The sequence below is a fragment of the Erythrolamprus reginae genome, chromosome 2 (assembly GCF_031021105.1).
Source record: "Erythrolamprus reginae isolate rEryReg1 chromosome 2, rEryReg1.hap1, whole genome shotgun sequence".
Lineage (NCBI taxonomy): Eukaryota > Metazoa > Chordata > Lepidosauria > Squamata > Dipsadidae > Erythrolamprus > Erythrolamprus reginae.
The window spans coordinates 192,695,897-192,708,473 of NC_091951.1; the positions used below are offsets into that span (position 1 = coordinate 192,695,897).

General features: G+C 44.5%; 1 protein-coding gene across 3 annotated transcripts in view; it reads right to left on the reverse strand.

Moving 5' to 3' along the window:
• Positions 1-12,577, reverse strand: part of LRP1 (LDL receptor related protein 1) — a 469,165-nt gene that overhangs the window by 43,579 nt on the left and 413,009 nt on the right. For all 3 annotated transcript variants that reach the window (XM_070740967.1, XM_070740966.1, XM_070740968.1), the window contains 6 exons: positions 9,201-9,326; positions 7,872-7,988; positions 4,342-4,448; positions 2,796-2,928; positions 2,103-2,222; positions 136-258 (listed from right to left, as the gene is read on the reverse strand). In XM_070740967.1, coding sequence (XP_070597068.1) covers positions 136-258; positions 2,103-2,222; positions 2,796-2,928; positions 4,342-4,448; positions 7,872-7,988; positions 9,201-9,326 — 726 coding nt within the window. The remainder of the gene's footprint in view (positions 1-135; positions 259-2,102; positions 2,223-2,795; positions 2,929-4,341; positions 4,449-7,871; positions 7,989-9,200; positions 9,327-12,577) is intronic.

Sequence of the window (12,577 nt, forward strand, 5' to 3'; positions counted from 1 at the left end):
GAATGAATGAATGAATGAATGGATGGATGGATGGATGAATGAATGAATGAACGAACCCACAATTTGTAGTTTATTACTTGTAGGGAGAGCTTGCCTTGCTTCTGCAAATCTTAGGAGATAGCGGAAACCACTCACCACAGAACTGCTCATCGGTGCCGTCACCACAGTTGTCAATCCCGTCACACTGGCGGCCAATCCACAGACACACACGATCATTCTTGCAACGGAAGGGTCTGTTGGGAGGACACTGGAATTTCACTGCGGCAGAAAACAGAAGCAAAGAGGAAGAGTGAAAAAAAGGCAAACCAGAATGATTTGGAGTCACAGTATTTTCGGGAGCCGTAAAACATAGGTGGTCGGTCCCCCTTTCCCCATTCCTCCTTATGGAAAATACAAATTCCAGGGATGCTGCACAATTCTGGACCCCATCTAGTTTTTCCCCCCTGGCCCCTCACCCCCACAAATTGAGGGAATGAGGGAATACGGCAGTGGTTTGCGGCTGTGTTGGAAGCCCACTGTTAACCCCTCACTTCTGGAAGACTATAGTCAGTTGCCTTACCTGAATGGTAAACTGTGCAAGATATGAGACTGTTCCACCTGACAAGGTGAAAAAGTTATCTGCCTTTCTACATGGATCTACCCGGGGGTGGCTACTGCCAGTGGGATATTGGAAATGGAGCTCCACCCCAGAGCACTCAATTTGCACTGAAAGATGTTGAAATAAAATGCAGGGCATCCTGCTTAAGTGACGCCCACAGTGTAGTAGTAAAAATTTTGGTAGCCCTTCACTGAATCTACCTAGCTCTGCCTTGAATGTGCTGAGGTCAGCAGCTTTCCCAAGCCTTCCCAGATGCCTTTTCAAACTCGGGAATTCAAGGTGGTTTATAAAATTTTCTCTTCTCTCTCTACCCTCAGTCCCTCTTTCCAAAAACACATGTACTTGCAAGCATGGTTTAAGCACAAGTAACTTCAGATCTGACTTTTGTGGATCATTGGGGATTTGTATAAAAAATTGCCATCAGAAATTAATTGGACTTTGCTCCATGGGGGAAACTTGAGCATTGGTAGAATTGATGTTTAAAATAAATAGTTAGGACAATTTACATTTTTGTTTAGTTAAATTATTGGGCCATTTTTCTTGGATGCAAATTACAAGAAATATACTTTTGTATATTTTGACACTTGTAAATTTAAACTGTTACAAAACATTCTTCATTTTTCTGATCTATAGGAAAACATGACAACCCAAAATCTGACCTGATAACATAGGGGATTTAACCAATAGGATATAAAGAACAAGCAACTCATAAGTTTAACTTCTAACCACTGCAACATTTTGTCTTGTCTTGTTTCTCAATGTACATACAACTTTTCAGATTCTGCATCTCAAAAACTTTTTCATGAAATCAGGGAACCTTGGTGAAATTCCTCCAATTTCATCCTGTGTGAATCTAGATAAATCCTCAGAATTGGTTCATATTCAGATTGACAATCCTGTAAGCATTCCTTATATTGGATACAGTGTAGAGTCAACCTCCTCTCAGAATACAGCACAAAACATGTTGCTTCTTTCCTTAAATCACCCTAGAATTCCTGGGAACCTCAAGTTCTGAGAGTAGGATGTTCCCAGTTAGAAACATGTTGAGAATCTGAGATAAGGAGGCACCGATTTTAGCTTGAATAATTGTCAACACCAAGGTTCTGGATGTCCCTAGTTTCCTGTGAACTCCTAGACCAGTGGCTCTCACCTTTATAATGCCACGACCCCTTAATACAGTTCCTCGTGTTGTGGTGACCCACAACCTAGCACCAATTCTCCCAACAGAGCTTTAAGCTGATTGGCAGGAAGGTCAGAGGGCATCCCCACTGTAAACGCATGATTGGTCAGATTGTAAAAATATGTTCCAAGGTGCCAGAATAGAAGCTTTAGTTCCTAACACCATGGGAAATTTGTCTTTTCCCACGGTCTTAGGCAACCCCTGTGAAATGACTGTTTGAACCCCAAAGGGTCCTGGGTTGAGAACCACTATCCTAGACAATCAGATGAAAAGATAACATGAGCAAGGGAAGCAGGGGTTAATCACAGGAATGAGGATACTCACAGCATTCTTCAGGATTTTCATCAGAATTGTCACCACAGTCATCCTCACCATCACATTTCCATGCCAGTGGCTTGCACAGAGTGTTGTTACACTGGAACTCATCAAGAGGGCAAGTCCGTACTATAAAGGAGCCATAAAAAGCATGTTAAGTCGCAACCTCATTCCTGAGGCATGGCTATCCCACCTAAGTTGTGAGTGGTATGAAAGGATGTAAAAAAGTAACAATAAGTTCCAGAACTAGGACATCTGCACTTACCATCAGATCCAGGTTAGCATTATGTCTGGCATCACTGCATAGTTACATAGACCTCAATATCTTAACAGGGATCATTGTAGGTACATGGCCTGCTCTTTACTTAGACCAGGGATAGGCAAAGTTGGCTCTTCTATGACATGTGGACTTCAACTCCCAGAATTCTTGCTAGCTCAGGAATTCTGGGAGTTGAAGTCCACACGTCATAGAAAAGTCAACTTTGCCTACCCTTGACTTAGACCAGCGTTCCACAATCTCAGCAGGTTCAAGATGGATGAACTTCCACTCCCAGAATTCCCTAGTCATCATCATTTGGTCAAGGGCTGTTTAGAGACTCCTTCCCCCTCTCCTTCCCCCTAATTGAGATCTGGGTGTTGGGATTTGTGACATCTAGTTTTGGTGTCCACTCTTCCAAGGGAAGAAATCATGGTTGGCATTACCTCTTGTGCCACAGTCTTCCTCATCACTGCCATCCATGCAATCGGCATCGGCATCACAACGCCATCGCAGTGGGATGCAGTGGCCACTCTTGCAGTGGAACTGGTCCTGTTCACAGCGTGGCTTGCATTCTTTCTGTGAACGAACAAGATTTAGAGGCATCTCAGGTCAGAGTGCAGTGATTTAGTATTGAGTAAGTTATTGCTCCGTCTGAATCAATAATGCTTTCCTCTAAGCAGCAGAGGTTGTTGAGTCTTAGTATCATGATGATCGCAGTAGGACTTTATAACAAATTACACAGGAAGGGAGCAAAGAATGCAACATTAAGTGGATGTCATATCAAATCAAAGTATGATGCTCCCACCTCCAGAACCAGCATAAGCAATGCCATCTGGCGGGACCCAGGGGAAGAGCCTTCTCGGTGGTGGCCCCAGCCCCCTGGAATCAACTCCCCCCAGAGATCAGGACTGCCCCCACCCTCCTTGCCTTTTGCAAGCTGCTGAAAACCCACCTATGCCGCCAGGCATGGGAAAATTGATATACCCATTAGCTATCATGGTTTATGTATGGTTTGTTTGGGTTGTGTGATTACTTTTTATTATAAGGGTTTTTAAATTGTTTTAAAATATTTTATTTGTACACTGTGTATTGTTGTTGTGAGCTGCTCCGAGTCTTCGGAGAGGGGCGGCATACAAATCTAATAAATTATTATTATTAATTATTATTAGATTAAAACCATCCATCTAATTTCTAAAGAAGCAAATTCCATCAAGGATTTCTGATGGGTCTTTTCCAACAGTTATTCTGTTATGTGGTCATTCATGTTTACACTTTCAGTTCCTTTTTCCCAATATGCACACCAAACTAGCCCTTATCTTATTCATCTGCAAAGATTCTTTTAAAGCATGTTTTCTTCGCTCGGGCTATGCTGATCCCACCACTCAAGTAAAATTCTCTTTACTTCTAACAAGACCATTTCCCCCAAGTAGATGTTAATCAGATATGAAAGCTACAATTTCCATAAACATTTGATCAGGGTGGATTTGATTTAAATCAAGTCATGATTTAAATCACTAGTAAAAAGGCTTGATTTAAATCATATTTTTTAAAGAGAAATGTCAACTCTGTCCTGCAGTGGCTCGTCTGACCTGCTGTTGACTTATCAACTCCCAGTATCACAGAATCTACGGACTCATGCTACATAACTAAGCTCCATTTCATGCTGAATAAACTAAATTATTAATGTGTCTTAAATAGAAAACTATCTTTAGATAGATTTTTATTCCAAAAGGATATTAAAATAAATTTGATAAAAATAAAAAAAACCAAAAAGCCATTTAAAAAAAAAATCATCGATTTTTCTCCACTCTCCAATTTGATCCACGTCTACAAAGACTACAGAAGTTATACTCAAAACTCTTTTGGACAACTTCAATGTGATGAAGGCTTCCTGTAAGAATTCAAGCCAAAGACCAGGAGCAAGTTGTGAAAGCTGCTGTATATTGATTCCAGCTTCTTTCTGGTCACTTTCCACCCTTAGGCCTTTACCTCATCAGAGCCATCGGCACAGTCATGGTCCCCATCACACTTCCAACGGCCTGCGATGCAACGGCCATTGGCGCAAGAGAACTCACTTTCGGAGCAAGGCCTGGGCTCTGTAAGCAGAGAAAGCAGAGAGGGACATGAGCTGGAAAGCTTTGACACACCCGTAAAGAGTTGTGGCTACTCTGCGATTCACACACATCAACATCATTGGTTATTTTTAATGTCTCACAGGGTAGGCATCAGTAGTCCGATTATTGTTAACACAGAAAATTCCTAACTTCAGTTTGATTAGAAACAAAGCAGAGGAGAAGCCAAAAAAAAAGTTGGAGTAGGAGTAAAGAGGAAGAGGTAGCAAGACAATGATTTCAGAGTTTATCAACCACATTATCCACAACGGTCGAGATACGCAGCAAACAAATTCAATGACGAAATAAATAAAACAGCAACTTCTGCCACGGTAACAATCTCAGCTCAACTTTTTCGACTTGTGAACTTTGGCCCGTTCTCGTGATGGCCGAAGAGCTCGCATGCCACACCATGTACTAGCTTTGTGGTGAACCAGCAAGCTCCTGCAAGAGATTACTAAATATCAAGTACAGAAAACAGGGACAGCTTTGAGTTTCTTAGTCTCTGCTCCTGGTAACAATTAGGAGAGTAAATTTCAGGACTGGGGAATATTCTTTGTTTTTAAATAGAGATCCATACAGAAAAACCTTATGCAGGATAGGGAATGCACTTAAAATTCAAGGAAAAGCATGGGCACATTCAGTTTAAGAGCTAGTTTCAGTACAAGGACTGAAGTCAGACCCTTTTGCATAATATCCACATCTGCCTTTATCCTACTTTGGTTTTAACTGCATGTGAGAAAGTGAGATTGCTTTGCTATTTGTTATACAAATGAGAGCAAGAGACACTTATGAAACTACTGCAAATCAACCAGTTTTAGCACCTTCTGCCCACTCCTAATTTAAAGATCCTCAGTAGAAGATTCAACACCATTATTGAAAGTTTCTGAGTGTTTCCTTGCCTCCCTGCCCCATAAAAAGTTAATGGGCGAAGAATCCCATAGATTTACAGATCCAAGCATATACCATTTTCACTCAGTTATTATCTTACTGGGGGTGTTTTTATTGTTTTCACTGACACTGCTATAATTGCTTGCAACATCAGAAATTGCATTCGAGAGAGGCAATTTCTACAGTCGTGTCATCTTTATGGATAGAAAGTGAATCTTCAGTGTTTCAGAAAACAAGTCTATAATGCAATTTCCTAAAGTCTTCCCCAATGGAGGTGCTAGGACTGAAACAATGCACACCGCCCTGATTGTCCCATGTTTACTGTGTCACAATCGGCTGCTTCAATATTGTACTGTTTCTCAAAACAATTCATACAATAAATAAGATATTAAGAGGTAAGACAGTTCTGCCTGGTTTGTGTGGGAGAATCAACTTGGAAAAAAAGTAGGTCTCCAACAAGCATCACATAGATAAACCACCATGAAATCTCTGGAAAAGGAATACAGAGGCAAATACATGGGAATACAGATGAAACCTCCAAATAATCTCCCCCCCCCTCCTTTCAACACAGTTAAAAGTTTTTAAGGGGAAGGAAAACATTTTTGACAGAAACCTACCTCTGCAAGCCCCGATACGACAGTATGAAAATGGAGAAAAACATAAGATGAAGTGAAATGGCACAAACTCAAATTACACAGTATGGTAAGGAACAAACCAAAAGAAGTAAAGTCATGTTCTAGCATCTACAGGAGTTAGTGGGGAGGGCGGAAGAGATGAGGAATTTTATGAGCTATTTTAAAAGATTTAAAATTATTGCTGGAGGCCTGGCTTCATTACAACATCCAAAGGTTCTGTGAAGGCATTACATTGGGATACATCATTCGCCTGATTTTTTATCTTTATCATCCTGTTGGACTTTTTTTATCCTGGTCAATTGATACCAAACAGTGACAGCAGAAGGGTTACCCTCCAGTCAAATCCATAGATTATTTTTTTATAGATTTCCCTTCCATCTTGAGATATCAAAGGCTGATCAGCTTTTTGAACATCTTGATAACCTCATCAGCCTGATCAATATCCAAAGCATTCAGTGAATGGGCAGTTCTGAACAATTCACCCCAAGAATATTGCACGCAACTGTTAAAAAAATCCCTGGAGTATTCATCTGACCAAGATTCCTTAGTTATCTTGGGAAGGGGAAGTGTACGTGAAGAACACCCAAATGTTTGGTCCCAGAAAATAAAAACAACACAGATAGAAAGACTATTTAGGGTTAATGTCTATGGAGATTCTCAGACATCCAGGTCCCAAAAGTGCTTTTTCAAGAAGTAACTGGACTTTCTGGGTTTTTTAAAAAGATGTTTCACTTATCATTCAAAAAGCTTATTATTATAGCTGAAGAAGGTCTTTGGATGAGAAGTGAAACGACTTCAAAGAAAAAAACAGAAAGTCCAGTTGTCTCTTGAAAAAGCAACTTTGGGACAATTTAGGATAGTTTGTTAAAATTTTTATTCTGGTAAGGTATACACATTTGAGTGTTCCTGATACCTTTTCTCAGGCCCATCTGGTTAGAGATATGAGAATTACAAATAAACTATTTTCATGCAGATATCACCCGCTGAGATGGTCACAAGAGTTGGCACAGAAGAAATGCAAGGGAAATATTTGTCTAGTTGGACATCTTTTGGGTATGGCTCAAGCAACACACGACATTTGTCTTCTCAAATTACAGGTTTTGAACTTGAAACTCAGCCAGTATTTTTTTTTCTAGCTCAATCTTTATCACTTCTTACACTAATGCAGCGCTTCTCAAATAGTGGGGCGGCCCTCCTGGGGGGCACGGAACAAAGCCGGGCGTGGGGGGCGTGATCCCAGAGAAGTTGCTTTTTTGGCCATAGGGAGTAGGGGTTTTTTGTACCGAACAATAGCACACAGGAGCAGAAGATATGAAGTGCACATAACAAACCCTTAAGAGACACCATGGAAAAATATTTAACAGGGATGAAAAGAAAGGAGGAGAGAGACGGAGATAATGAGACAAACATAAGTCTCCCGAAAGCTAAGACGAGAAAATATGACTAAGTGTATATAGCTCTTGGCTTCACTGTGTGTACGGTGGGAGACAAGGAAAGGCCAATATCTTTGCTGTGGCTAAAAATGTTGGCAGCAGACAGCATGAAGCCAAATAAATTAAGGTAAAAGCCAATTGAGTTTTTTTCAGTGAAAATGTGGCAAATGTTGCAAACAATCGTCTTGGTGGAGAGTTTGGGGGCACGTGAAATATTTACTTCTTCGGTGGGGGGAGGAGCTAACAGAAAATAGTTGAGAAGCACTGCACTAATGGGAGTTTTTCTGATGGAAAGAGATGCCTGCTTTATTCCATTTTTTACAAGCAGTTTTTGTTTTACAATCTTCCTAAAATTAGACATGAGCAAATAAGAAAAAGTAAGAAACGGTCATCTCCTCCTTCCTCCCCACATGCAAATATGGCAGCATAAGGTTGAAGTGAGCACATACTACAGGTCTCCTCATCCGAGTTATCCCCACAGTCGTTGTCATAGTCACATTGCCAGCGGCCCGGAACGCAGCGGTTGTTCCTGCAGCGGAACTGGTAGGGCTCACAAGTCCGCTCATCTAAAAAATAAAAAAAAGAAGAATGTGCAATGTAGAGAGGTAAAGAAGAAGGGAAAAAAACACAAGAAATGAATAGCACTGTTAAAGAAAATTGCAGTAAAAATCAAATTGCACATGCTTCCAAGGATAATTTTCTAATAGTATAATAAGGCAGAAGTCTCCAATCTTGGCAACTTTAAGCCTGGCGGACTTCAACTCCCAGAATGCCCCAGCCAGCAAAGCTGGCTCGGACATTCTGGGAGTTGAAGTCCTCCAGCCCTAAGTTGCCAAGGTTGGAGATCCATGTAGAAGAAACAATTTTAAACCACATTGTAATGTTGGGAAACCTTTATCCCTTACGGTACCATACAATGTGCAGCATGGAAAGTATCCAGAAACAGATTTAAATTAGAAACTGGCTGCTATTAGCAAAAGAGTTGAACCACACAGCCTGCCACCAAAGGGTGTATCTACCCAAATTCTTGGGAACAAGGAAGTGCATGCTGCCCACCAGCCCTTATCCCTTCTAAACATAGCCAGACAGTCATGTTACAGTCAACTTGTGGTCCGCCACCAGCCTGCATAGCCAGCAACAGTCAGACAGCGAGGAGGCTGGGGAGGAACATGGACCAGGTCTGCAGTCTCTGTGTTGGAGCCAGAGATGGGGCCTGGGCCATCTGGCAGTTCTGTGCTGACTCCAGAGCCTGACATGAATGAGGCAGAGGAACAGGGGGAGCCTATTCCCAATGTGCGCATGCGAAGAACTGCCAGAAGGCAAGAACGGTTAGGGAAGAAAAGGGATACTTGTGAATAACGCCTGGAGATGATTGGCCCCTCCCATAGGACATAAAATAGGAACAACCAGATGTGCTCATTGCAGGAAGCAACTTGGTTCAATTCTGGTCAGTTTAACTCAGCAGCTCTGTTGTGACTCCGTCTTCTGTTTGGCCTTGCAAAGTTCCTTACCAATTAGGTCAAATGAAAAAAAAAAGGTTGGTGCTTATCAGCCTTCTTCCAAAAGACTGTGGCAGACCTCTGTCGGACTAATTAACATTGTTTGGGACTGATTTACAGATGGGAATGAACATAATTGACAGCCGTTGAAATAAAAAGTCTACGGAGAGGGATACAAATCTAATAAATAATAATAATTTTTTAAAAGAGGTTTTTTGGAGGGGACTACAGTTTGTTTTTTATGATTTACCAGGAAACCTAGATCAGAACACAACTTACCACATTCTTCCTTGGGCTCATCTGAGCCATCCCCACAATCATCCTCGCCATCACATTTCCAACGTGCTGGGATACATCGGCCAGAATCCTTGCACCGGAACTCATCCAGACCACATCTCATTTGAGCTACATGAATGAAAAGGATTGAAGAAATGAAAGGGCCCTCCAAACTGAGTCTGCAGAAGCAGACTGCTTTTAAACAATTGCATGTGTCAATTGCGGAGCTATTATAGTCCAATCGGAGCCTGGTTTAGAGGAGGAAGAGTTAGAAGTGGGACCATCCAAAAGGAAAGGTAATTCTCCCTTGGGATTGTTTGCGGATGCCAGGGGCTGAGGACGATGCTGCTCTGGACCCCTCAGGCATTGGGGAAGGTAGTTGACTAGTCCAGGGGTAGGCAATGTTTGCTCTTCTATGACTTGTGGACTTCAACTCCCAGAATTCCTGAGCCAAAGATGCTAGCTCAGGAATACTGGGAGTTGAAGTCCATATGCCATAGAAGAACCAACTTTGCCCACCCCTGGACTAGATGAACCGTTGAAACTTACCTGAACGGTCTTCTCGATGCACTGCAAGGAGAGTCCAGGATGGGTAATTCTCAATCTGATTGGTCGGGACTGAGTTTAATTTAAATATTAGGGAGTCACCGCCCCCTTAGCCCCTCAGTCTAAAGAAAACGAAGGAGCAGTAAAACTAACAAACTTTATTAAACCATGCAAGATAACCTTCTAACCGTAACCCCGGTCCCGAATTCGGGCGGGTCTGGACTCTCCTTGCAGTGCATCGAGAAGACCGTTCAGGTAAGTTTCAACGGTTCTTCTCCAATGCACTTGCAAGGAGAGTCCAGGATGGGATATACCCAAGACATTAACTAAGGGAGGGAGAAGGTCGGACCGGGGGCTCAGAAAAGGAACACACCCGCTGTAATACCCTCCTCCCAAAAGCTGCCTCCGCAGAGGCAAAGGAGTCAATTCGATAGTGTCTGACAAATGAGGACGGAGCTGCCCAAGTGGCCGCCCTACAAATGTCTTCCAGTGAAGCCTGGGTCCTCCAGGCCGCTGTAGTAGCCGTGCTGCGTGTGGAATGTCCAGTAAGTCCCTGTGGGACAGGTGATCCCTTAGATCGGTAAGCCTCTCTGATGCAATCACACAACCAGCGGCTTATTGTCCTAGAAGAGACTCTGGTGCCCAAGGTCCTAGTTGCAAAGGAGACGAATAAAGCCTCCGAAGTCCTGAAGTCCTGAGTCCTGCGGATATAAATCTTCAAAGCTCGTCTCACATCGAGCTTATGCCACCGCAGCTCCGAAGGGTGAGTCCCATGGCTACAGAAGTCCGGAAGCACTACCTCCTGTGCCCTGTGAAAGGTGGAATTGATCTTAGGAAGAAAGGCTGGGTCCAGTCTCAATACAACTCTATCGGGGTGAAACCTGCAGAGGTCCTCTCTGGTAGAGAAAGCTGCAATCTCAGAGACCCTCCTGGCAGAAGTAATTGCCACCAAGAAAGCAGTCTTGAGTGTTAGCATTCTGAGCGATATATGGCGAAACGGTTCGAATGGGGGACCCGTTAAGGCATGGAGTACCAACGACAAATCCCAGGAAGGAAACCGATGTATTGGTGGTGGCCTGATGTTGGTGGCCCCTTTCAGGAAGTCCCTGATCCAAGGATGTCTGGCGAGGGAACGGTAACTGTCTCCACCTATGATTGTGGATAAGGCGGCCACATGACGGCGCAAGGTGTTAGGCGCGAGTCCTTTTTCTAGGCCTGACTGAAGAAAGCTTAAGACCAAGGGAGGGGAAGCTTTTTGTGGATCCACCTCCCGCTCCTCACAGAACCTGGAAAAGGAAGCCCAGGTTGCCTGGTAGATTCGTCTTGTCGAAGGCCTGCGAGCAGCCTGAATCGTGTTGATAACTGTATCTGGCAAATTCTGACGCTTTAGATGTTGCCGCTCAATCTCCACACGGTCAGCTGCCACCACTGAGGCTCTGGGTGGGAGATTGAGCCCTGTGAGAGGGAGATCCGGTGATCCGGGATCCTCCAGGGGGGTGACACGGACAGTTGCATCAAGTCCGCAAACCAAATGCGGCGAGGCCAGTAAGGAGCCAGCAACAGCACCTCCGCTCGTTGCTCCAGAATCTTCCGCATTACTCTGGGGATGATGGAGATCGGTGGAAATGCGTACAGAAGACCTGGTGGCCACTGAATTCGAAGGGCGTCGACCCCCTCCGCACCCGGGGTCGGGAAGCGGGAGAAGAAGCGTGGGAGCTGAGAGTTGCTCTGAGTAGCAAACAGGTCCAAGAGTGGCCTCCCGAACCTTTGAACGATGTCCTGAAAAACAGCTGGATCCAGCTGCCACTCCCCTGGGTCCAAGGTCTCCCGGCTCAGCCAGTCCGCGCACACGTTCTCCACCCCCGAGATGTGCTCCGCTGACAGGGAAGCAAGGTTGGCCTCCGCCCACCTGAGTAGGGACTCCGACTCCCTCATCAGTCGTCGAGACCGTGTCCCCCCCTGTCTGTTGATGTGAGACCGGGTGGAGACGTTGTCGGTCCGAACTAGGACGTGCTGACCCCTGACCAGGTCTGCGAAACTGAGGAGAGCCAGGGACACCGCCTTCAACTCCAGGAAGTTGATGTTCACCTCCCTCAGGTCCGATGGATTCCAAAGGCCCTGGGCCAGATTCGAGGAAAGATGGGCTCCCCACCCAGTCAAGCTGGCGTCTGTTGTCACCGTGAGAAGGTATCGTTCCAGAAATAGGGAACCCCTTGTTAGAGCTGGGGATACCCACCACCGTAAGGACCGTCGAACCTCTGAGTCGAGATGGACTTGTAGGTGGGAATGGCTGATCTTCTTCCTCTGGAATGGCAAAAGGAACCATTGTAGAGGCCGTAGGTGATACCTGGCCCATGGGATGACATCGATACATGAAACCAGTGTACCGAGAAGTTTTGACAGGAAGGAGAGTCTGGGGTATCGCTGTGATGCCAGGCCCCGCACGAGCTCCCTGATGGTGGACTGCCTTTCCTGGGACAGGAAGACAAGGCCCCTCCTGGAGTCTATGCTGGTCCCCAGGTGAGCTAGACGAGTCGTGGGAGTCAAGTGGCTTTTGTCGAAGTTGACCGAAAAGCCATGATCCTGGAGTGTCTGTATGGTTAGATGTAAGTCCTGAAAAGCAAGGTCTCTTGTCCTGGACAGAATCACGATGTCGTCTAGATAGGCCATCAGGCGCACCGATTGCTGCCTGAGACCTGCCGACAGGACATCCAGCAGCTTCGTGAAGGATCTTGGGGCCGATGAAAGCCCGAAAGGCATGGCCCTGAATTGAAAATGGGCCCCATCTAGGCTGAAACGCAGATATTGACGGTGAGGCCGAAAAATGGGGACAT